The sequence below is a fragment of the Aulonocara stuartgranti genome, assembly GCF_965226115.1.
Source record: "Aulonocara stuartgranti genome assembly, chromosome: 15".
Lineage (NCBI taxonomy): Eukaryota > Metazoa > Chordata > Actinopteri > Cichliformes > Cichlidae > Aulonocara > Aulonocara stuartgranti.
This window is the reverse complement of record NC_138951.1, coordinates 16437262-16463955: the sequence shown is the minus strand read 5'-3', so window position 1 is coordinate 16463955 and position 26694 is coordinate 16437262. Positions and strand designations below refer to the sequence as shown.

Genomic DNA, 26694 nt, shown 5'->3' with positions numbered 1-26694 from the left:
GAAATCGCTATTTCCAACAAGGGAAATAAGGGTTGGTGCTGGAAAGTGGTAGAATCTCACCTTCTGTGACAACACTATTTCAGTGAGTATCAGTCAAAGTGAAGAGTACTGCTGACGGACACATGACAAAATGGGAAATATAAAGGAGGGTGTGGTGGGGCGTGATCTGAGTTATTCTTTGTGTTTCCTGGTTTTCCCCTGGCTCCCAGCAGTTTAGATTTATGCTTTACCTTTTGACCTTTCTTTGTTTGGGACTTATATAAGCAATAAAAATTAACTTCCCATTTATTCATTCTGCCTCTGATGTCCTGCATTTGAGTTCTGGTCTGCAAACCATGACAGCATCTTTATATCTGTTAGTGTACAAGGTGTGATGACAACGTTTTGGGACCCAGGCCATAAAATTTATCTGATCTCTCCTCCAAGATTATCTTCACACACACACCACAACTATTTTTAGATCACTTCCTGGAAGTTCTGCTCTGTCCTTTCGCACTTTTGCAAGTTTTCTGGCTCGTTTCACTGAACTTTTTGATCACACCTCATACGTTTGCATGTATGTCTCTTCCAGTATATGGAGGTCATCGTGTGCAGATGTCAGTCATACTCGGCACGGTGACATTTGCTGGAATAATTACATACAAACACACGCGCACACATATACTTTAAAACACAAACATGGGCAGGCTCCCCACAAAGACAGAAAGGACAGCGAAAGCATGCAAATTAGGTTTTAAATCTGCACTGACATTTAAAATCTAACCTATCATCTCTGCGAGGAGTCAAAATAATAAACAGCACATGCTTTTTCTCGCTTTCCCATAAAAACATTCACTGGACACTGCCAGTATCTTGCCAGAAAAATAAATAAATAAATAAATGAATAAAATAAGTCTTTAACATAATGTGAAAAGGTGGCTGTTACCTTGCAGCTACATTTTCCTGTTCGATCTGCACAGCCACAGGCTCCTCTCTCCTGGTCGCAAGTCTGGCTGTCCGATCCTGCGATGTTGCACTTGCACTGGACGCACTGTGGGGGAAAAAAAACAGCAAGTTTTTGCTATCAACAACATGACAGGCCTTAGAGGAGGGAGCAGAGTGTGTCCTAGCTTTATGCTTCACTAATCAACTTACTCCAAAATGAAAATGTTGCCATTATCTTCTCACTCCAATGTCAACTGAGAATTTCAGACAAACACCAGAACCAGAATTTTTCTGGTTTGAAAAGTGTAAAAAAACAACTTTTTTCTGAACTTTTTAAAGAGTATCTTCCTTGATTGATTCAGTAACCGTGCTAAAAACAAAACAACTCCTCTATCATAAGCTACACAACAAAGCCAAATGACAAATATAAGATCATGTATAAACTTTCAAAGTCTTATCAAAGAAAGACTGAAACAAAACAAAAAAATGGCAATAATGTCCATTTAAGCTTTGATTAAAATGTCACTCTATATTTAAGCTATAGGATGTTTTTTTTAATAATTCATTTTCATAAAAGGCACCTGTGATACAGAAATATCAGCACGTCTTGAAAAGTTTGGCTCTGCCATAAAAATGATCTAATACTGGCTTCGATGAAACTGTTGGACTTTTATAAATAGGAAAGGAAACAAATGCTTTTATTCAGGTTTTCAGTGCTCATAAAATTAATGACAACAGCATCGTCATGTCTATGAAAATCTATTTTGCTTGTCCAACTATAGCTACAAACATTATCAAGTCCTAATGACTGAATCCCCGTAGGGATTCTCTCCAGCGTCTCGTCTTTCATGTCAGCAGAGATAAAAGTGACATTTATGACAATATGAGAAATATTAGCAGCTTTAATCTGGACCATTTACCTGAGGAAAGTCTCTGTATCCAATCTGGCATTCATTGCATTTATCTCCTCTGAAGGAGTCGTGACAGATGCAGCAGCCTGTGTTTACGTTGCACTGCTGGGTCACTGAACCGATCACATTGCAGCCACACTCCTACATATAAACACACAAAAAACCCAAATTCTATTCAGACATGAAAACATCAAAGAAAAACTTTGTATGTGTATAACACAAACTTGTATCTTAGTGCAACGATTCAGTCACGGTTTTGTGTCCATAAAGTGAGCATGACAACTTTACATGTATGCATGAGTGGAGAGAAGAACCTCCACTTGTTACAGTGGACATCATTGTATAATGCCATGTTCCCCTAATAGATGTTGCAATTAAAGATGAAAACACCACAAAAAGTAGATATTTGTTTTGCATGCTCAGAAGCAAAGACTGCAGATGGACAAATATCATCAAGTAAACTATGTCTCTGCTGAAATGAGAGGAACTACGACAGAATCACAGCAAGACTTTCAACTCCGAATCGAAATTTTTTAAATAGGAAATCTTGATCTACTGACCCAAAGTAACACTGTTAGAGTTAATAACCCAATATTCAGCAATATTTTATGAGCTGATGACATTTTTTTGTTTTGAGCATCTCCACATGACCTTGAAATTAACTTTTTTTTTGCTCGCTCTGTGTTTTCCTTCCTGTTGTGCTTTTATTGAGACCTCATTGACATCTAGGTTGTAGCTTTGTGATTTTCTTTGTTTTTTTTATCATGTAGATTTGTCTGATTCCTCTTCTCTTAGTTGTCCCGGTGTACTCCTGTGGATTAGGTTGAAGCGTCTAATTACTAGTAGCCTGTTCCTGTTTCTAATAGTTTACTGTTATCGCTGCCTCATGGCTCATTGGTCAAATAGTTTCAGAGCAAAACAACACCTTCTAAAGCACAAAAACAAGATAAAGAAAAAAGCTGAGTAAACCAACACAGTAATAGAAAACAAAATGCCAAAGAAAGGGAGCATGTAGAGATCAGTTGAGTGAGGAATAAAGAACTGAAAGCAGGTTATAAGAGTGTGGAAACAAGGCAAGGGTAGTCCAAAAATTACCTACATACACTATACATAACATAATAACATCATATACACAAACAATCACTTAACTTACATCTATTGTAAAATATTAATTAAACACCTGGATCAGTGAGTACAGTGAATTTCTAATTTTATCAGAAAGACATTAAATACATTTGAAAATATGTTATAATTTCACAAATAATGATTACTTTTTATTAAATGCACAGACATACCTGTTAGTTTCAGGTTTAGAAGTGAAAGTTAAAAAATAAAAATAAGTAAATAAATAAATTAACAAAAATGTGTTGTCTGAAAAATATTTTCTATAATTACAGAAGGCCCCAAGGTTGTGTGGTGATAGAGCATTCTTCAGTATCCTTCATATTTCTGTTTCATGTTCAATAACCCATTCATTATGGCACGTGGTGTCCGTATGTACACTCATAAGTGAGTGTCCTTTGATGTGGACGCTCACTGTTCAGCCTACCTTGCATCCAGTTACGATGTCATGCCCCCAGTGGTTGGGAGCACAGCGATCGCACCTCTCACCGATTGTGTTCGGAGGACAGATGCACTGCCCAGTGTTAGCATCACAGTTGTTCCCCACATGACTGCACTGACATGCTGTAAAAGAGGCAGAAAGGTAGTTAAAGAGAATTTAAAGCAAAGAGAGGTGAGCGAGCATAGCAGCTGGAAAAAAATCAGCTGTTATCAACAAAAATTGAATTTTAAAGGCCAGTTTAATAATGGCTGGTATGAAAAAAAGAGCTTTGGGGTTGTTTTTAGAGGGAAGAATTTGTCTTTTGTGGTAGTAACTGCTGCAGAGGGCACACACAGAGACTCATAAGAGACACTTACTGTTGTGGTAGGTAAACATAGCTCTCTAATGTTAACTCACCTGGCTATTTGGGCAACTGACATGAGTGTAACTGTGTCATTTATGCAAATTCAAGAGAAATACAACATTAAATGCACATAAGGAAAACATTTTCCTAAATAAATAAAACATACTGAAATTTTACAGCACATACCTTCACTTTCTATTCTTTTTAGGGGTTACACTCTGACTTAATTGGCACAGAATAATTCTGTCTCCACTTCCAGCTCAAATCACTGATGTACAAACCTTGACCTTTAATTTGAGGTGCGAATAGAAACGCGTGCTTGTTCTTACATCCCAATGGGTTCGGACCTTGAATCACCGCTACAGGATGAAGACTGGCATTCGGTGTGGAAAATTAATTACCTGGAACCCTCACAATTTTACACAGCACCAGTCACAGAGTGCAATAAGGGAAACAGAAGTTAACATAATAAATATAAATATATATTAGACAAATTGATAAACTAATTGAAGAATGCCTCATTGAACATTCATATAGAGTTATGCAATTTGCATAAATACACACACACATACAGCTACAGTTTGGTATGTCGTGTCCTTTTGTTGTTGTTTTTTAAATCAAGCATTAAAATAGATATTCCAGTAAATTTGACTAATATTTGATTGGATAAACCAATGTAAGCTGGGAGAGGCTTCGGCTACCAGTTAAGCAGAGTGGATGGATCTATTAAACATTGTCTCCTATAAATATCCTAGACACATAATTTTTATTTGCCGTTTTCCTTATTGACCAAACAGCATGAATAACAACTCTTTTCTTATCGTGTGTGTGTGTTCACTCTTTAAAGACCTTCAGCAGCTAGTTTCTCCTGGCAATGTTTTACTCATTGCTTTGCCTCTCCCTTTCCTTCTTCTGTCTTTCATTTGTTCCTTTCATTGTGTATTTACAGGTATAGATTTTTTTTGGTTCCATCTCAGGCCTTTTGCCTGAGGGAACTGCTTAGCTGTATATAATACATGTCACGACATAAAAAAGTACATGAGAACAATTGCAGCATATTACAAAATGCTGTCTGGCTTTGAAAGTTCAGGTGTGGCTGAACACTATAATCACATTCATCTGAACCCGGAATAAAAATGTCCATAGTGACAGTATATTGCGTTTTAGTAAAGTAAATTGCAGCGTAGCAGAAAGCAGCAGCTCCAATTTATTACTTTTCGTTACGATTTACATATTTTTTCAGACTGTTTTAACTCTGCCTCTTCTTGAGCACAACAGAAACAATACTTGAGGGCAGAGAAGGGATAGAAATATGATTTCTTTATCTTAGTTTGTTCAAAATTCTAATTAAAAAGAAAAGAAGAACAGAACGGTAATTTAAAGAGGATTTTTTTGAGGGAGAGGATTGCTGACATTACTTTTGCTACAAATTCCGGACTTGCATTTGTTGACTGAAATGAGGAAAAGCCCTCTGTGAAAAGTAGACTAAAAATTCTGTGCTTACGTGTGCACCCTCCCTCCTGAAAGTTGAAATATCCTCGTGAGCACCGGTCACATTTGGGTCCGGTGACGCCAGGCTGACACCGACACTGACCGTTTTCATCACAGTCGAATGACTTGGAACCATATGAATTGCAGTGACATGGGATGCAGGTTCCACCTGTGGTAAGGCCATGAGTCCCAGCCTGGAGAAACACACAGACCATTGGCATTGAGTTAGTGAGCTGAAATGACAAAGTATAAACTGATCCGGGATAAACAAATGTCAGACACGCTCAAATTCGGATAAAGCGGTTAGAAAAACAGACAAGACTTTTTAGAAGACTGGAAAAATATAAAGACGGGAAAAACTGAGGAAATAATTGTAGAGGCAATATTACTTTTCCTTTTTGTGGGTCATCTTTATAAATATATAACGTTGGATATAAGTATTAAAGACCATATAATAGATCTCTCTTTGGCAGATGGTCACCCCTCCCTGGTTCTGCCGGAGGTTTCTTCCTGTTAAAAGGGAGTTTTTCCTTCCCACTGTCACCAAAGTGCTTGCTCATAGGGGGTTTGTTGGGTTTTTCTCTGTATGTATTATTGTAGGATCTAGCTTACAATATAAAACACCTTGAGGCGACTGTTGTTTTGATTTAGTGCTGTATAAATAAAATAAAATTGAATTGAATCTCTTTAGAAAAACGTTCTGTTTGCTCAAGCCAGGTGAGGGGCAACCAATAAGAAGAAAGCAAACATTTATGAACGGATCATTAAAATATTTTTTGACATATGATACAAGCAGCTAAATAAAGGTCCGATATATATATATATATATATATATATATATATATATATATATATATATATATATATATATATATATATATATATATACATATATATATATTTATTTTACTATGAACTATTCAGAGTAAAATTTGTCTGTAAATTAGCAAAATCAGTCACCTTTATTTTCTATCAGTCTTCAGCTTAGAGGCCGCCTAAAAATTGCTATAGATCTCTGAAAGCTATCTGACATCTCCATGCCAACTAAACTGTCATATTATATAAAGCCTGACTCAATACTTTTTAATCAAAGGTATTTTCAGAAGTTATCATACAAAAAAAAGACAACAAAAAAGAAAAAAAGCTCAACTAAAAGAAAAAAATAGCTTCATTAGTGTGTCTACTTCTAGAAAAACAACAAAAACAAAACAAAAAAACATCATGAACATCATAATTTGCCAAAACTGTTGACATTTACAACGCCAATTTTCAGCCCCAACAAACATCTCGAGTTACTCAGAGGGATGACATTTTACTGATTACATTCAGAATTAAAAGAAACACACACACAGAGGAAGAGCCATGCTCACAAAACCCTTATATATAAACTTGTCTTCCGTTGCCGTGCACTGCTTTAAAACCAAAACCACAATATGTTTAACCAAGAGAGTTTATCTCGAAAGCACATCCATGCTACTAAAAACACACCACTGCCATCCACATGCAGCGCGTGTTACCCGTGCCTTAGGCCTATATGCGCCCCTGGGACAACCACCCGTGCGGGTTATTCCCCCCCATCTCTGCTGCGCAGAGTCCACCGAGATGCGCTCCACGGGCCGCCGTGTCTCCCGCCTTTCGTAACCTAGGCGACGGAGATCACAGCATCGGCCCACGAAGCCAGGGCGACAGATGCAGCGGCCTTCGACGTCACAGCGCTGAGAAATAGATCCATAGGGGCTGCAGCGACAGGGCATACACTCCTGATGCTCAGCATCCCACCAGCTGTTAGGCTGGACCAATCAGAATACAGATAGTGGAGGATAGATAGACAAGGAGGAGTAAGAAAGCAGGGCAATAAAAACAGTAGAGTTAAAAAGAAAATTTAAAAAAGTCAAGGCTACACACTAACGAATTACACTGTTGTTGTGTTGTGTGGCTAACTGAAATACAGGGTAACACAAGGTTAAATATTGCAAATACTGTCAATGCAACTGTAAACCAATTCTTGTGAAAAAGCTTTGCATGTGGGTCTTAGGTTGTGTTAGAAGTAAAAACTGTGTAGGTGCTGGGAAATTGCAGAAACAGGTTAACAATGACATATAAGCACCTAAAGGTCACGACTGCCTTATAATACCTCATTTACTGTGCAGCAGCAGACACATTAATCAGCTTTGACCTGTCGGTACTCTGTATACCAGTGGTTAAAAACACATTATATGTGATGAGACAAGCAAGATAAATTCAAATAAAAACACAGATGTGAAATACTCTGTCGGTATAATACTGCAGAAAGAAAAAACAGAAGATTAAAAAAAAAAGAGAGATAGAGCTGGAAATAATTAAAGTCTACAAGTCCATCAACACAAACCAGGGATGTCAGTAGAGAAAACTTTACACTTACCCTGCACTTGTCACACTTCTGTCCAAGCACATTTTCCTTACAGTGGCACTCTCCAGTCTCCTGGTTGCAGACCTCAGAAACAGAACCATTAGTATGGCACTGACACGCTGCAGGAAAGGAAAAGACAGGAGAGACTGAGAACAAGCATATTTAACAATAACACATGTTCTGAGTGCGTTTATCTAACACTATGGTGGGTCGGATAAGAGGTACTGCTTAAGGTCTTCTTTTCAGGATTAACTGCTGATATCCACTTGGTCACTGCACTTCTGAGAAAATATTCTGTTGCTCAAATATTTTTTGTAGTCTAGTGGGTTGAATGAATTTTGAAAACTGTTGTCTGCATTTTTCAAAATTCTCAGTTAAAAAAAATAAAAATGTTTCAAGCACCTATTTGAGCACCTCTCAATTGCAAAGAAAAAAGGATTGCACGTAGAATTGTACACATTCTATTTTTCTCTTATATACTGCATTTCTGTGTATTTTTGTCTCAATCTCTGTGTGTCATGTTTCGGCCGTGTGGCAGGCAGGATGAGGACCCAAATTGCAAACTCACACACACGGGGGATAAACTCAAAATGCAGCTTTAATGCTGATAAGTGATAAACAATAACGATGATACAAAAAGCAATACAAAACTACACTAAACTGGGAAAAGCTAAAGTAACATATACTGGAAGACACGGGGAGAACCACACACGGCATGAGGGAGAACGCGACGCCGAACAGAGGAAGACGCAGACAGAAATACACAGAGGGTTAACGAGGAAAGTGGGAACACACGGGGAACACAGGTGACACAGATAACCATAACGAGACAGGGCGGAGTGAACATAACACTGACGGGTACAGGCACAGAGGTTCAGACAGGAGGAGAGAGAGCACGGGGAAAACACAGACATAACAGGCTGGGGAAACATGAAACAACCACAAAGGGAGACGAGGGCTCATAAATATATAGAGGGCACACAGGGGGGAGAGAGCACGGGGAGAACTTAGACATAAAGGGCAGGGGAAACATGGAATAAAACATAAGGAGAGACGAGGGCTCACAGATACACAGAGGGGCACACAGGGGGTAAAAGCCATGAAGGGAAAACACTTAGGGAACAACACAACAGGGCAACTCAGAAAACACGGTCTAAATAAGGAACGAAATACAAAAATACATGGAAACTAAGAATACTGGGCCCACATGGCCCAGGACCATGACACTGTGCCTACATCCTATTTTCCTAGCAAAATATAAAGACATAAGGGACTGATCAAGACTTTTGCACAGCACTGCATAAGAAATTCAAGATATAGCACATTTTGTTCCCACAAAATGACTCTTTAGAACCTTACTCCTAATACTTTGCATGAATGTAATTTTTTATTTAAGATTTATGTCCCGATATCCCTACTGAGATAATAATACATAAATAAATAAAATGTGTTTAAATCATTACTCAAATAAATAAAGTAAATAAAGACACACATAACCCTGCCATTCAACCACTTATCCATACAACTAAAAGCTTGAACATCACAGCTTGTATCAGGTAGATGGGCTGTCAGAAGGAAATGCGTATATGCTTAAAAACACACATAACCACATCCATCTGTAAACACACCTTGCAATTAACAGCACACATCACATTGGACAAACACCAGTGGGTATTTGTAGTTTGTGTTGCCTTCTGTCATGCTGTCCTCTTAGATATAAAAGAGGAAGAAGGACAGACATGACTGTGGGATGGGAAATTGAGGTGAGAGGCAGGGGTTCACAACAGATGCCCCCACAAAGAGATAGGGAGATGGAGAAATACACACAGATATGCAGAAACATTCATACGATACATAACGGACATTGCAGAAAGCCATGCACATGCACACCTGCTCAGCCACATACATGCAGATGTAAATACACACACGGCTGATTAAACATGCGAGAAAACATGCACACATACACCTGCCTCTGTTTCACACTCTCTCGTACTCTGTCTCACCTCCCCAGCTTCACCCTTGGGGAACCATCTGGACTGTTCTGTCTGTTGTTACTATGTGGACCTTGTTGTGGGATAAATCACTACTTCATTTTTTTCCCTCTTTTCAGTGTTGGAAAAGTAAATGTTTCTTAGACTAAATTTGTTTTGTTACTCAGCAATCGTCAATCTGTCAGATTAACCAACTGGAGGAGTAGTTACTGTGCATCTGGCATCCAAAGTGCCAGTGTAAAAGCGCATTCTTCCCCAAAGAAATGCCAGTGTTTGGTACTATGAAAAAAATCAGGAATATCCCCTGTAATTTTTACCATGGACACCATGCCCTATATAACTTGTAATAGTAGACGTTGTTAGCCATCTCCAACAATTCCTTTACTCTGGCCTTGTTTTTGAACTTACTAAGCATCACATGTTGTCCTTTTACATCATCTTTTAATGAATTACCACAGCCTCCAATGTGCATACTGGGTATGTGTCCAGGGACTCAGTTGGGGTGTCTATTCATGAGGAAAATGAGACCAAGCAGCACTTCTGCTGTTCTTGTGATTCCCTGTCCTGGTATGTATAGGCAAGTGGGTGTGTCTGTGAGTGTGGCTGAGTACTGGGTTTCAGGTAGGCCTGGTGGGCGTGTCCTATCTAGAGGATGGCCACACCTGAAGCAGATGATGACTCACACACCTGCAGCTAATGAAGCGTCGTTGGGGAGCTTCTTTAGACGGTGGCTGAGCGCTCCTTGTTGTGGGATCATTGCTTGAGACGCCACATTAGTGTTATTAGTATCAAGTCCAGTGAGTGCATGCCCGTGGTAGTTGAGTGTCCTGACAAGTTGCTTCTTTGTTATTTTTCTCCAGGAAGGAGCAGGGAAGACAAGAGCAGCGAGCACAGGGTGCGGGGACACACAGGAGCGGAAGAAAAATTAATGAAACAGCCATGACAAGAAAAAGGAGGAAATTTAAAAATTCAGGATGAAAACATTGCCCTTGACTTTAAAGTTCTTGAAATGCTTGGTGTGATAACATGACTAAAGGTTAGCTTTAGGTTAGCAGCTAAGGGTTAGCTACTCACAATCACCATAAATCTATGACCTAAAGGTTTGACTCAAAACCAGGCTGCCCTCACAACCGAAGAAGGAAGTATCCAAAAAATATTTCTGTTTTACCTGTATTATTATTTTATATACTTAATTTTGGATTTTGACATAGAATCAATGCTTATTCCTTTTCTAAGCAAACACATCCCAGTGCTTTTCCTGATAAAAGCGTGCTGGGCTCTACTTCATTATTACTTCAACTCTGATGTAGAAGCAGCATTGTGGTACTGTCAAGAGGTGCTGAGGAAATCAGACATAGAGAGAGAGAAAGTGAGGAAAAGAGCAGGTATGTGTGTATGTGTACTCATTTCAAACTATTTTATGTACATGTTTGCACACAGTCCTGTATGATATGTCTGATTACTGAAGAAAAGAGAAACAAGCCTGATCCTTAAAACAAGCTGTCAAAAGCCCATCAAACATCTGTGCCCAGGGGTCTGTAACTCCATGATCGAGGCATGGCCACAGTACTGAGATTTTTATGACTCAAAATAACTAATGATTATCACCAATCCTAGTTTGATAACTTCTGTCCTTAATTAGCTTTGCCATTTATCATTAGAATAATGATATTAGTGAACACAGTGTTTATTCAATAATGCAACTATAAAAAAATTGCATTTATCCATAAATGCACATCACTCCAAAGGGTTTTGCTTGCATGTGTGCTACATAATAATTTTAAAATGATAAACATGTAAATAAAAATGGGAATTAGAGAGCCTAAATGCTATGAATGCATGTTTTATATGAACTGCTGTGTAAAAGATGATGCAATTCCATCAATGAGGCATCCGATTGGTCCCAAATTCAACCAGTTTTATCTGCACTACTACATGTAATATGTATTTCAGGGTTACAATCTCAAGTTTTTTGAGATTTTTGACATCGGATCTCCCTGCATCAGAGCTATACCAGGCATTTGGTTTAGATGATTATCTGCCTGACATTTCTACTAGAGATGGACCGATCCGATATTACGTATCGGTCCGATACTGACATAAATTACTGGATCGGATATCGGAGAGAAATAAAAAATGTAATCCGATCCCTTAAATATCAAAAAAAGCACCTCACAAAACTTGCGACATAGCATAACTCGGCTCATAACCATAGCACGTCAGAGCAGTGTGCTCACGTGATAGAGCGGCTGTGTGTATTTGTAGCCTGCTACTAAACCAGCATTTCATCTCCGAGGAAGTTATCCCAGAGAGAAGTAAAGCAAGTGTGTAAGTTCATCTCTGAATGTTTGTAAAGCATTCCCGCGTTAAGCTTAATAACCAATATATGGAGCGACTGCCTCTCTCTCTCCCTCTCCTGTTGCTACTTCAATCATGAAACTGATTAATGATCAGCTGATCGGCTTTTCTGTCGCGAGTCCATATCTCTTCTTTGTTTTTGGCCCACTTTGCACCAGAAAGAGGAAACCAGCAGCTGAACAACAGCAGCACATTTAACCTTGATAAGCTGTTGTTAGAATTTATTTACTTTCTACACCAGGATCCTTTTCTAAGTAGCTGACGGCTGGTAACTGTGCAGGGGCGGATCTAGCAAAGTTTAGCCAGGGGGGCCGATAGGGCATGAACAGGGAAAAGGGGGCACAAAGACATACTTTTCTTTCTTATTCTCATTTAAAATGTCCAGCTTTTAATAAATAATTATCTGAATCTTACACCCAAAGTTTTAATCTGATTTAAATGTATAGAAGTCCATTACAGTATATAGTAACTGTTAAGTCTAATATACTCTAGTAAGCTATAGTACTTTTTCCTTTGGGAAGATACCATCTGTGCAGTCTACAGTTCTGTTGAAGAAAGATGTTGAATCTATTTAATTATTCTTGAAAAATAATTTATTTGTGTGCATTTTTTTACACTGCATCAAATTAAAGTTGATTACATTGATTAAGCATCATGAAGTGGGGGGGTGGTTCCCTATTTTTTTTTTTTTTTGCAGGGAGTTTGCAACCCTATTAGTTAGGCTGCTTAATATTCCTGCTAAGTACTCCAGAATAGGAAGGATGGAGTAGGTTTAAGTTTATTAGATTGATCAGTATTGCTGAACTATGAAATATTTTGGGTGCAGTGTATTTTTATTTTACATACAGGTATAACACAATAGCTTTAGTGTTGTTGTTTATTTAAACTTGAGTATGAACTTATACAAAATGCAGCAAGATATTTAAAAAACAGTTTTATTGATTAAAAAACACTATATCGGATTCATATTGGTATCGGCAGATATCCAAATTTATGATATCGGTATCGGACATAAAAAAGTGGTATTGTGCCATCTCTAATTTCTACAAGTCTTTATCTAGATGATTTCCACTGAGTGCACATCCTGTTTTCCACCAAAGCCACATTTTCTTTTCATGGTATAGTGCAGCAAGCACTATTTTAAAGGGACCACTGAGCACATGAAGTGGTGGCATCCGGGGTTAAGCTGTTTGACTGACTCAAAGAAAAGAAAAGAAAAGAAAAGAAAAGTGTTTCTCATTTCCTTTTCACATCTAGAGCTCAAGATGGGAGTCTAACTGGAGAAATTCAAGCCACAAACCCCTTGAAAGAAATTATTTGCAGGTACAGTAGTCTCCACAGGCAATCTCCAGAAGTCAAGTAAGCATAAGGCAGGGAAGTCTGAATCTTATACATGGTGGGGCACTATTAATGTACATGTAAAAAAATAACTGGCTAAAACATAGTCAGTCCAGACTTCTTACTTGTTTGAGGATTTTATTTTCCTGCAGTATTTCTCTGGTCCCATCAGTCCCTTGAAAAGTGCCTGGGCCTCTGCACTCAATAGTCCGTTAGGAGTGATAAAATTAGAGTTGTGAGTTTTCCCAAAGATCCCTCAAGAGTTTATTGACCAACTGTTAGAAACATCTATGGAACATTCATTAAGTGTCAGATACACAGGAAGCGTAATTACGCCATTGAATTACCACATACTCACATTGTTCCCATGGACAAATGTGCGACGGAGCAATTGACATATCTTTTCTACAACTTTCAAATGAATTCCCCCCCCCCCCATGTGAGAAATGGTCAGAGGAGTTCTCTTGAAATTTATTCCTCAGACAAATTGATTTGTGGCCAAGTTTGCTTGCAAAATCAAACCATTTTCAATTCTCCAACAGAATTAAAGCGAAACACTATTAAAGGGGGGAGACACAAAAAGGCTGCGGCGAAAATGGCTGAAGATGAGAACTCTGACATCAAAAGAAAAAGTAAAGGATTTTTACAGTCTAATAGTGCGCAAATGGACTCGGCCTGAACTCTCCTGCTCCACTCAATAAAATTCATTAAGACTGGGAGCAGCAGGGAGAGGGAAGCAGTCACAGAGAGAGCGAGAGAGAGGTAGACTGGCAGAAGAAGAGGGAGCAAGAGAGAGAGCTGTTGTGTTTTAATAATTCTTGGTGGTCTTTTGTCATTCATGCAGGATCAATAACAACTCTCCATCTCCCAGACACAAGCAGCCGATCAGCACTGTGGAAGAGCAATAGATCAGGCTGATTAATCAATAACCATTTAGCTGGGTGGAGAGGGGAAACAACTACAGAACAATGAACTATCAAATACACATTAATACCCTCTGTCAGCCTGTCTGCCTGCTTTTGTGCTGGGCTGACAGTTTTATCTGTCTGTTTATCAGTCCGCCTGTCTATCGCTCACTGTGAAGTGTCTTTCTGCTGATCTGTCTCCCCTACCCCACCCTCCCCACACCCACCCACACCACTGTCTTCTTTTTTTTTTCTTTTTTTTAAAAAAAAGAAAAAAGGTTTTAATGAAGATTTTCACAAACAAGTGCCATCTGTATTCGCTGTCATCTCTTTCTTTCTCTTCCACTCTCACCACCTCATTTTTACAGGTATAGTGTTTATTTTAAATCTTAAACACAGCTGGGAGTCAGTGGGCTGCTCCAACATCACACCTCCCACTAGCACAGCTGCTCGTTGATGCACACACACATACACATACAGGCGCGCTCCAGATGGCGTACAATCCACTGAATGTTTCAGAGAAAGGCTTAAAAGTATCATTTAGCTAAAACTGAGTTTCATAAAGAAATTGTGTTCTACAGTGAGACACCCTGCTGAGACCCACAAGCTGCACTGCTGACTTTCTCTATAATGAAGGAAAACCAAATTATATTTTCCATCTTTAAGGCCCTGAGTGTTATTTTTTATTGCAGGTTCTTTAAAATCATTATGATAATAAACTCTTTACTGACAGATGGGTCCTGTCAATATGTCACTTTTACCAGGGGTCACGCTGGGGATGCGACGCAGTGGCGTGCAGTGTCTCTTTCTGACACTAGGAGTCACCAAAGTGATCAATTTTGAAATTTTAAAAATGAGGGCTGCAAATTTATCATGTTTATACAAACTATGATTTAGATAAGATTTTGACCTGCCTCTCGAGAGAATGAAAGGATGAGAACCTTGTATGGTAAAAATTGAGATTTTTTTGAAACATACAATGAAGTGCCACCTTAGTGGATAGCCATCGTAAACGAGGACCAATGTAACTTTTAGACAAACAACAGCTGCTGTGACAACAAAACATTAGTTCAGTCTAAAAAAGCAAAAAACAAAAAAATCTTTTCAAAGTTTCAATGTCTGCTCTGTTTTTTATTTGTCTGCACTGTAGCAACTACAAACTATCAAAGCTCATAAAACCTCTGTGGGGTTTGTTTTCCAGCGCGTACTCCAGAGCAGGTAATCTCCAGCACCTTCGAGATATATGAGCGACGCAAGAGTGAGATGAATTCAGATTTCAGTGAGGTCCCATTGTGAAATAAACAGATCTGTATGTGATTTAGAACAACATGCAAACAAATTTAGAACTGAGAATATTAAATTTGTGCTGTTTACACCAAAACAGATGAATCAGATTTTTACTTGATGTCTGGATATATACACCAAGTCAGGGATCCCTGTGGCTCTGTTAGTGGTCTATGGTCCAAATGTCCACGGACAGGATAATGAAATTCTAAAATTTCCCCTGCAAGTGAACACCAATGTGTGTGAATAGTGCTTGCAGTGTAAATGCACTCAGACCCGATGCACGTGTGGGTTTTATTTTTCCTCTCGACCAGAGCTTCACAAATGGTGTGCTGGGGTTTACCGGTATGTCTGAAGTTAAGTCTAAGTATGCTATGTTTATACTCTTTATGCACAGAAGGAAATAAAAAACATCTTAAGGCCTTCTGTCAAAGACAACTAGGTCAATTCATGCAGTTGCTGGATGGTGGGAATTATGAGACTGTATCAGGAACAACCAGGTAACCAAATATCATGTTAGATGCCACAAGAAGAAGTGCCTTCGTCTGACTGTGTAATCAAAAAAACAACTGATAAAATGTCACCGTGCAGACATTTTTGTGTGCCTTGGCCACAAAAAGTTTGAAAACTACTGAAATACTACAGCGATATAAACTAACATACCTTCATGGTAAAAAGGAAGAACATTATCATTCAGTTCTAAGGTTTTAGATATCAAATCAGATCTGATCCTTAGCAGCTATTAATATTATTTATTTAACAAAGGCTAAGATAAAATGGAGAAGAACTGCCTGATTCCATGGGACTTAAGAGGGTAAGTAGCAGCTGAGTACAGCTAGTCAAATGCATTTGATTAATTGATCATCAGCAAGTGTGACCACTGATATAAAAGCAGAGGTTTTGGCAGCTTGTTGGTGTGGAGCATTCAAGTGTGTGTTAACACAATGCCAAGGAGAAAAGAAATTATTTTAAAGAAGCAACTGTTGCTGCCCATAAATCTGAGAAGGGTTATGAAGCCATTTTCAAACCATTTGAAAGCTATCATTCGAAAGCGAGAAAGATTATTTACAAATGAAAAGATTCACAATAGTCTTCCTTGGAGTGGATGTACCAGCAAAATTAGCTCTAGATCAGAGAGTGAATGTTTGGTGCACAAATGATTAAAATCAAATGAGTAATTTCATTCATGAAACTGTCTGTATTTTATGTCCAAATTTAGAACTGCATCACAAAATAAGTACAAACAAATTATGAAGCTTTGGCCGTGTTAGAAAATTTAAAAATATCTTAACACCGAATACTACAACTAGTATACACCACCACCACCACAACTACTACTATTAATAATAATGATACTAATAACAAAATAAACATATCTATAATACTGATGTGAGTCCATCTGTACAACTGCTAAAGCCTGTCTGAAATTGGGCCATGCAACAAGCAAGAGACAAAGCTCAACAGAAGCTTTCATTTTTCCCATGACTGTATATCAGTTGTTTGATTTCTGTTTAAATTTTTGTCGTCTTACTTACGTTGGCAATCTTTTGCTATGATGGCGTCTCCATAATAACCTGCAGCGCAGCTGTCACAAGATTTGCCACCATAACCCTGGCGACACCGCAGACACCGGCCTGTATTTGGATCGCAGCTCCCAGGTATGGAAAGGTCCAGGTTGCCATTGCAATCACAAAGTCTGCAGGATCCCCCTGGTACAGTGGGCTGACCATAGTATCCATTGGAACATCTGAGAATCAGTGGAGATACCAAGAGATGGATAAATCAGTTTCACATCATCTTTAACCGATCAGCTTCCTGGGGGAGACGTAATAATAAGAGAATAAGGTGAAATATTTTGTACAATGCAGATAGAAGACATGCCAGTGAACCCACAAATATTTTTCTGCATCAAGGTTTTTGCAGATTTTTACTTGTAATCTGTCAAGTTTCTGACTCCTAGAGGTAGCATTAAAAAGCACCACTGAGGATGACTGGGCTGAAACTGACTGTAAAAACTGTCACATTTTCTACATACCAACTCTTATACCAGCAGCAGAAGTTGTCTAACTATAAAATTCGACATACAGGAGCTTTTAAAATGCCTCAACCCTGATTAACATCCAAGCTTTACCCTTTCGAGCTGCACCAACAAGATGCCATCCTGTTATTCTCCCTCTCTCTGTTACTGAAGGAGCAGGTATTGCACTAATATCTTTAAAATACAGTTTTGCTCTGCTTTTATATCCCAAATAACACTTGAAAATATGTTTTTCCCCCTCAGCTTTCAAGTTTGAAAGAAAATACACAGCGGGTCACCTTGTCTTCTATCTTTCTTTCGCATCTAACAACTACTGCGTATGAGTCAGCAGGTAAAAGCAGGTAAATATAAGTATTGTTTACTTCAGCTTCTAGCACCAGTATTATAAAACACTTTGAATACACAATTACTAATTAAAGCGCCAAACTATCACAGAAGCCAAAATCCAGTCTCTATCTACACAAGAACTAAAAATCATCAGCAAATGTCCACAGGAACTATGAGCACTGTTATATAATTTGTTTGACCAGTTAAACTGCTTAGATACCAGTCCAGCTGAATTATTCATATACGTACACTCCCATTACATAAATATAAACACCCAAAGAGCTACAGGGCAAACCCACAGAAATGAAAGGGCATAGAAATTAAAGTTTATAAAAGTAAACCCTTGAAGACATTTTTTTTTAAATGGAGATTTAATGGCTTTAGGCAGTGAACTTCAGGATGTTTACTGCAGGCTGCCCAGCTATTACTCAAATAAAAGCATTGCTGTCTGAACTACATTTATAAACTGGAAACAAAAAGTCAGACTACGAAAAAAAACCCTGCAATGTTCATTTCAAATTTATTTGTAACGTTAAAAACCAAAATCATAAAAAAACATATAACCTATTTTAACCTATTTTTTTCGTCCACCAGCCATAGTAAGGTTTATGCCACAGCTGTCCTAAATTAACAATAAATCATTTTTTATGCTTCCGTATTGGTGAATCCACCAGGGTGCGCTCTTTAAGGTCTTTAATCAAAATGATATATTAAATCCTAATTATTATTATCCGTGAATTTTCAAATTTGATATTTTACAAAAAAAAAAAAGTGGGGAAAGAATTAAAGCACTTTATTTTTTGATTAAGATGCTAAATTATAGTTTTTAACTTGCATTGTGGAAACATTATTCTTGATTTATTTTTCAAATTTGTGCTCAAATTTTGGTATAAAAACATCAGTTCAGTTCAGCAAATGTTTAGTTTGTGTTGTTTTGTTTTTATGACAGGTGGTCTTAAAAACCAAGTGATGTTTTTGTGATGGATTCTTTATTTTTTTAAGCATCATTCATGGATACAAACATTCCAAAGGGTCGTTAGGACTCTTGATCAAGAACAAGTAAATGTGTTAACTGTCAAACCAGTTCAGGATTTCAATATTTTGCTTTTTCAATAACTTCATTCGATTAATAAAAAGGAAGATGGCCAAGGCCTGGGAAATATATTAACCTGAGAAAGCGGCGCTGTCACACGAGCCGCTGAAACCAAATAAGGCTGGCCAAAGCTGAGCTCAGGCTCTACAGGCTGAAAAGGGAATTGAGATGAAAGAGGAGAGGAAGAGGGACAGAGAAAAGTGAAAGGGAGGAGGGAGAGCGATCAGATGAGAGAAGAGAGGGAGATGGAGAGAGGGGAAAGGTCTTCACATTGAAAAGAGAATTGAATTTAGAGAGGGGGTGTGGGTGGGGGTGGAGGGTAGGAAAGGACAGAGTGAGGGAAAGAGTCAAGAGCAGCCAGCCATTATTACCACTGACCCTCCTTGGTACTCAATAGAACTGGTTTATTAGCTTTCCTTCCCACTCCGAGTGTGTGTGTATGTGCACATGTATGTTTCTGAAGCATGTCTGCACATCTTCCCAGTTTTACTGGCAGCATTTTTATTTTTTGAGTTGAGATGAGCTGTTTGTATTTAGTCTTATATGCGAGATGAATTCCGATGTTAGGGCTTCTATTCTAGTCATGCATACGTGTAGTTACTTGGGCCTCAAGAGGAAGTGAAGGTATTTATAGTGGCTAGTCTAGCGTGATTGAAGTTGATATTTTTGGAGGGGTTAAACACCTGGTCAAAATCATCAGAGTGTGGAGGAAATGTATGGCATAACTTGTAAAGAGAGATAGAGAAGGGCAGATGGGCTTGGATCGTAACAGTCGCGTTGTATTCTCAGAGTGATGAATGGAGAGTCGACAACAGGGGAATAAATGCTCAGTTTCTTCTTAATATAATCATTAATTATGTTCGTCTCCACTGTCAATAAAACTGTTAAAGGCTTTTTTTAATCATTCCAACACAGGCTAAAACAGAACAACACTAAAACAATGCTCAAATTCACACCATCAACCAGTTTAGACTAATTTCCTCATAAAAGAACAAGCTTAAATCCTCAATCCTGAATTAACAATTAGCTATGTGAAAAACTATAGTGCTTTAACAGCACCTGGAAATCATTTTTGGAATCAGCTTTTTACTATAACGTTCAATGAAGTACAAAGTAAGCCATAAAACATTGTCAGAGTACTTTTCGTAGTTCACAAAAAGCTTCTGATTAAACGCATTTCTTTGAGGGCTGTTTCAAGTTTGATGATAATTGCGATGGTGCTGCTGCTGCTAACAGGCCACTGTCAATCAAATCCAATATACAGTAATTGTCTGAACTTTGCACTGAAAAGTTTCATTAAAACCAAAGCACCAATTAATCTGCTGCTATCTAGTAATGCTGAACTAATGCTCTGCCAACACTCATTTTAATACTACTAGCAACAATCCCATGTGAACTGACTATTCCACTCATTTACTCATTTAGTCACCTGCAGTCATGTGAGGAGTAGCTGAGACAAACTCCATAAACCGGCATAGAGACAAGGTATTTAAATACGTCAATTAAAATGCGTCAATTAAGTAACAGATACTTAATTCCTGGAGTCTTCATTTCTATTTTTGAATGTTACTTTGGAGCCTCCAGCAGCCTCCGTGTTACAGTTTCTACTTTTACTCACACGTACAGCGAAGCTTGACATATGATTACATTTGCACATCTCTTAACATTAACATCAATAAGTAGTATTACGACAACATTAACAATAACCCTCACTTTAATCCCTCTGCATTCTAGATGAGAGGGTGATCGATTAAAGTACATTATATCCATCATATCAGCTAGTTGGCAGCAAGCACCTAACATGACAAATGAAAGACCTTATCTGCAAGACCATTAACATACTGGCACACCCTAAATAGCACCCCGTGACTCAAAGTGTTTTAACCTACATTTGTTAAGCAGCTGCAATAAAGAGCTTTCAGCTATATTCTAAATGACTGTTTATGGACAGGAAATTGAAAAGCAGAATCACTTAGCAGTGAGTGGATAGTCTATTAGCATGGGCGGAATAGACCAGCTTATTTTGTTAAAGCCCATAATACAGACAAATTGGCGCATTACAATTAATTACCACAAACAACAACAAAAGCACTGTAGATAATGAAGTGTAATGGCAGGTAGTGCATAGCAGGTATCAATTAGACTAATAGAACAAGAAACACCAACTGCTGATTACCTACTTAATGCTGTCATTAGTAATAAAATATTTCCCATTACATCAGCTCCTGTGCATTATGAGACTGTGCAGTGTGAGATCAAAACAACACATGCATGTGGATAGGAGAATGTATACACAGATGCCTTCTGTATATTCAGCTGCAGATCCATAAATTTACCGGCACACAGGCACAAAAGATAAACATGTACAGGCACACACAGACTCCCCAAAATTAAACACCATCTTCTAAATTCATTAAAAGCAGCAACAAGGAATGTTTACTATATTATGAGCTTTTTCCTACTTTAGGATTAATTAAAAACACAGACTGCACCATGTGGTCACTCATTAATACACGGACACAGAAGTAGATTGGAAAGGTGGAGGAGTCAAATTGTATTGGTTGGGCCACGTTCCAGCACGAGGCCATATTGCACAGTGGCTGGAAAGCAATGTGGTGCAGATGCTACTCTATGACAGACAGAGCTGGCAATGAGTCAGTTTACTTTCCAGTGGCAAATGAGGTTTATAAAAAGACTCAAAGGCAGACAGAGAGATTCTGATGTGGAATGCATGGCATGCATACTATTCAGGACAGCGAACTGAGGCGCCGCATCCTCCAGCAGCAACAAATAGAAAAGCTCGGGTAACTGCAACTGCAGAATTTGTCATCATATTAGCCCAAATGTTTGAGACTGAGACTGTTTATAAATAACAGTGTAAATATGCCAATATTAAGTTGTTTTATTAATCTGTTACTCTCATTAAGAAAAACATATGAACATATCCTTGCATATCTGTAAAAGCTGTAAAAGCTGAAAATGTAAACACTAATCTATGCGGCATTAGAGACAGTGGTCAGTTGACTTCAATGGCAAACACCAGAAACTCAGTGGTTTACATCATGGTTGATACGTTCCCCTCAAACGAGCAGCCAAGATTCGACCTTTAAATTTGTTAACTGAATATTTGCTACTGTTACCAAGATGTGCACACTCTCATGGCACTCATGGCTTTTGTTTCCAAGGATGGGCCCAACCTTCCAGTGCCATTAGGGCTAGCTGGTTAAGCAGGGGCATTGTTACACACGGTCTGTCCTTCTGTCTATACCAACCTCTTGGGTCTGATGAATGTCGGGTGCCTGAACCTGGTGTTCAGTTCCTCCTACAGCACCAATTTTACTTCTAAAAAGTGACCCATTTGCCTGCTTCCCTTCCAAAACTGCCTCCAAGCCAGTGAACTGGCCTATTACCCATTTAAAGTTCGAGAATAAGAGTTTAAGAATGTTTCAGGCCCAAGACTGAATCATTTGCTTTACAAGATAGAACTATGAGATTTGAAGAGCAGTTCAGTAGTACAGTAGTTAGCACTGATGCCTCACAGCAAGAAGGTCCTATGTTTGAATCAAGCTGCCTACTGTGGACCTTCAGTGTGGTGTTTGCATATTCTCCTAATGCTTGCATGGGTTCTCCCTGGGCACCCATCTCTGTCTTCCTCCCACAGACTAAACACATGCATGAGTAAGGGTAATTGGCAATTCTAAATTTGCCATAGGTTATCTAATAAAAGAAGATGAATGAATGTGTTTGAGAAGTGCACTAGTTTGATTATAGAACATGATTACTACGAACACATTTTGAGCTTTAGACACCAATTTTTAAGAATGTAAGAAATCAGCACATGCCCAGGGCAAACACTTTTTATGATTAATGATGTTCTTTTGCTATGTGACGACAGTGCAAACAACTGAGTTTATTAAAGATTTATAAATTTATACAACAGAAAACAGCTTCTGGGTTGCCAGGCTGTGGTGTAAAAAAGAAGAAGAAAAAGTACTTCCAAAAACTTGTCACTAAAGAAGCTCATAAAAGCTTACAAAAACAAAACATGAATCAGATCAGCACATCAAACATCCGGTAGGCCCCTTCCATCTAGCAAAAAGCAAGAACAAGGCTTTGTCTGAAGTTTATTAAATGCTTTTTCACATATATTTATATGAAAAACAAACATAATGAAGAGTACTCTTACAGCACATTAGAACTTTAGAATTTTAACTATGAGCAGTTTTATTTTAATACAAACCAAATGTAGTGTATTTGAGTCAGCCTGGGTGGTGAAACGTCTATATTTACTCGGTGCATGTCATAACATGACAGTATAGCCTGAAGTTTCAACAAGCCTCACATCCAGAGAGAAATATTTTTCTCATTAGTTTTGCACTGGTGAGCCCATAGCTAATGGAACAAGAATGTCACTCAGCTAATAAAATAGATGGACAATGAGACAGAGTACTCAAGAAACAGTTAATGAGCAGTAGTTTCTCCATTTTCATTAAAAAACAAAATTAACAACTGACTATAAGTCTGGTTTACTTTCTAGTACTTAGAGTTGGATACATCTAATAGTGCCACTATTTGGTCATGAAACATACTTTGCTGGTTTGAATGCATTACACTAATAGATGTGTGTTTCTGACAGTGTCATTTAATTAAATAATAATGAACTTAGCTGGGCTAAGGTGAAAATTAGGCACATAGTTCAGGCAGAGTTGTGTCAGACCTTTCACCGTTTCTAAGCGCTTTGACTGTGTGTTACCTGTCGCATCGTGGTCCTGTGTAGCCAGGCCGACACTGATCACACAGCAGCTCTCCGTCTTGACTCAAGTGGCAGGTTGGACTGAAGCTACCATGGTTCCCAAGATGAAGTTGTTGCGATTGTTGTTGAAGTTTTTGATGAGTTTGGTAGCGTTGTCCCAGTGTGGCAAAAGGCAGGAAGAAGAAGAGAAGACAGAGGCGAGTTAAGGCCATTGTTTGCCTCCTCATATACACATTCACACCTGCTTCTCTGCTTTCTCTTCCCAGTCCCATTCGCACTTTGAATGACACATTCACTCACATACACATTTTAGTTTCCTCTCCGTTTTGCACACACACATGCACCAATCCTGACTACAAAAACCCTCTTCCACCCTACAAAGTGTAGCCTAACGAACCAAGGGAGAGGGGGAGAGAGAGAGATAGAAAGAGACAGCGACAAAGTAAAATGATAGTCTCTTTCCCTCTTTCTCTCACCCTCCCACTTCCAAAAACTATAGATAGTTCTGCTGGCTCGGGTTCCAGGCACCAGACTGACTCACTAGCTGACTGACTGGCTCATTAATTGTGTGCTGGCTCACTGAGTTACAAATAACATTTCATTGGCCAGAGTATGCGGACAACAAACACTGAAAAACACTTTCTGTATAAAATGTAAATAATTCATAGCTGTATGAGAAGAGTTGTATAAAGTTGTAAACAGCCAAATTGCAGCTGTGCTCATTTTAATGCTTTATTGCTAAGTGTTTACTGATGTCACAGAGCAAGGAACCTGAGGAAGAAGCTATTTCGCGTCACACGAGTTGCCCCCTGGTGGTCATTAAAGTAATGCAGTTTTAAAGCGCCTTTAAGGATTGTGCTTTTATGTTTCTTATCCGATTTTGCCGTGTGGATCATTAGGTGAAGGAGGCTGCTGCAGTTTAGAAGTGGTATTGCAAGGGCCAGGATGGGAAGGATGTCACTGGTCTGCAAATATATCTAGTAGGGCTGAACGATATATCGCATTTGCGATAATATCGCGACATGATCAAGTGCAATTTTCTAACCGCAAAGGCTGCGATTATACTCTGGACATGTCCAAATTCATGGGCTGCATCCTCCTGAGGCCGCATTTGTAGACCGATTACGTCACAGCGACGCGCCGAAGGCTGTCCAAATTACTACCATATCCCAGAATTCATAGCGCGGCCCAGCCAAACTCCAGTTTCCAACAATGGCGGCCGCTATTAAGTTTTAAAATTACTCATACTAATCTTTCTGGGTCACAAAATAAACTTTTAAAATATTTTCAGGCGAGAAAGTAGTTGTGTAAACATCGAATATCTGCTCGGTTTATCAAGATATCCCATATTTGCAAAAGTGCTTCGACGTTTTCAGAGGCGTCTGCTACCCACCAGCTCGACAGCTAGCCGGGAGCTCGAGGGTTACTGATGCGGCCGAGAACGGCACAACTCCCGGCACATCATTTTCAGATCACCGCGGAGTTTCGCTGCTCGGGTTAAACGTAATATATAAGTCACTTAGACAACCTAAAAACGTTATTGTTGGGCTTTTTTCAGTGTTTTGTTTGTTCGTGAGTAAATCGGTTTGGCTGAGATTAAAGTTATTAGATTAGATAAAATAAAACTTTATTAATCCCCCGGGTGGGTTCCTCCTTGGTTTTCACACAGCTGACTAAACGTCAAACAGAAAACTTATTAAACAGAAGTATGAGACAGTCGAGAATTTACGCCAGTGTCTGGTTATATTTTAGATAGCAAGAAGCAGACGGCCGAGTTTATTAAACTCCACCGAGACAGCGGTGACGCTAATCAGAACTAGCCTTCTGATTAGCTAATCAGAAGGCTAGACCGTCCAATTTCACGCCTTTAAACTTTAAAGGCGTGTTTGTGTGTGTGTTTATACAATTGCTATTATGTTTGCACTTTATGTGTAATGTTACTGACTGCAAAGATCAGTAAGATGTGTGTATTTTTTATTTATTAGTTTTATTTATTTAATATTATTTTTTAATTGAATGACTGTCTAGTAGTTCACAGATGTCGAAAAACTGAGTGTGGTAAAGCCACTGATTTTTTTTATGTATATTTCTGCAATCTGCACATTGTACTGACTTTCATTTTAATGTTTACACCAGGGTTCCTTGTCAGCACTTTATGCTCAGATGTTTGTAAGCTAAAAATAAACTATTGTGTATGTTCAAATATACTGTTGTGATTGAAGAAGTTAAATAAAAATGTCAGTCATCAATTCATGCATCACCTCATGTCATCATAACAGAGGTCTGTCTTCCAGGAAAGAACAGTTTAAAATTAATGTAATATAGTATTGGCCATACTATATGATGTATTGCTTGTCTTTGTTTAATAATACAGAAGACAAAGACCTTAAAAAATAATCGCATATCGCATCGCAATCGCAATATTGGGGCAAAAAAATCGCAATTAGATTATTTTCCATAATCGTTCAGCCCTAATATCTAGCAAGGTAGTATCTGCAAAATTAACAAAATCATAAAAAACACATTTTACTAAAATAAATAATCTTTAAAGCTGATAAACTGATTAATACCAAGATTAAAATACAAATAATAATAAAAATAATAGGAAAAAAAGCAGGCCGTGTTATACTTTTTGGAAAAATTTGGCACAATTTTAGGTCGTAATGGTGGTGAAAAATGCTTAGTTAAACAGACATATACAGTTTTATCTGCAGATTTTTAAGGCCTGCGTGGATACATAATTGACTATTAACTTCCATTCAACTATAGTGATTTTTTAAAAAAGGGGGAAAAAAAGACAAAAACGTGTCCTTGGCAGTTAGAGAATTAATCCCAGGCATAAATTAAAAAGAACAGCAATCAAAAACAAAGCAGTTTTTTTTTATTGATTTGATTAAAAACCCCAGTCTTCTCCCCTGTTGACACTAATCACTTCATCAGATGTTCATAAGAGCTCAGACATTACAGATAAGTGGAACAATCTAA

At 38.4% G+C, this 26694-nt stretch overlaps 1 protein-coding gene across 3 annotated transcripts in view; it reads right to left on the bottom strand.

The window, feature by feature from the left end:
- lama2 (laminin, alpha 2) overlaps nucleotides 1–26694 on the bottom strand; it is a 233467-nt gene that overhangs the window by 86047 nt on the left and 120726 nt on the right. For all 3 annotated transcript variants that reach the window (XM_082506113.1, XM_082506112.1, XM_082506111.1), the window contains exons 20-26: nucleotides 23710–23796; nucleotides 17034–17245; nucleotides 7635–7741; nucleotides 5247–5427; nucleotides 3385–3521; nucleotides 1845–1976; nucleotides 926–1030 (exon numbers count right to left, since the gene is read on the bottom strand). In XM_082506113.1, the coding sequence (XP_082362239.1) occupies nucleotides 926–1030; nucleotides 1845–1976; nucleotides 3385–3521; nucleotides 5247–5427; nucleotides 7635–7741; nucleotides 17034–17245; nucleotides 23710–23796 (961 nt within the window). The remainder of the gene's footprint in view (nucleotides 1–925; nucleotides 1031–1844; nucleotides 1977–3384; nucleotides 3522–5246; nucleotides 5428–7634; nucleotides 7742–17033; nucleotides 17246–23709; nucleotides 23797–26694) is intronic.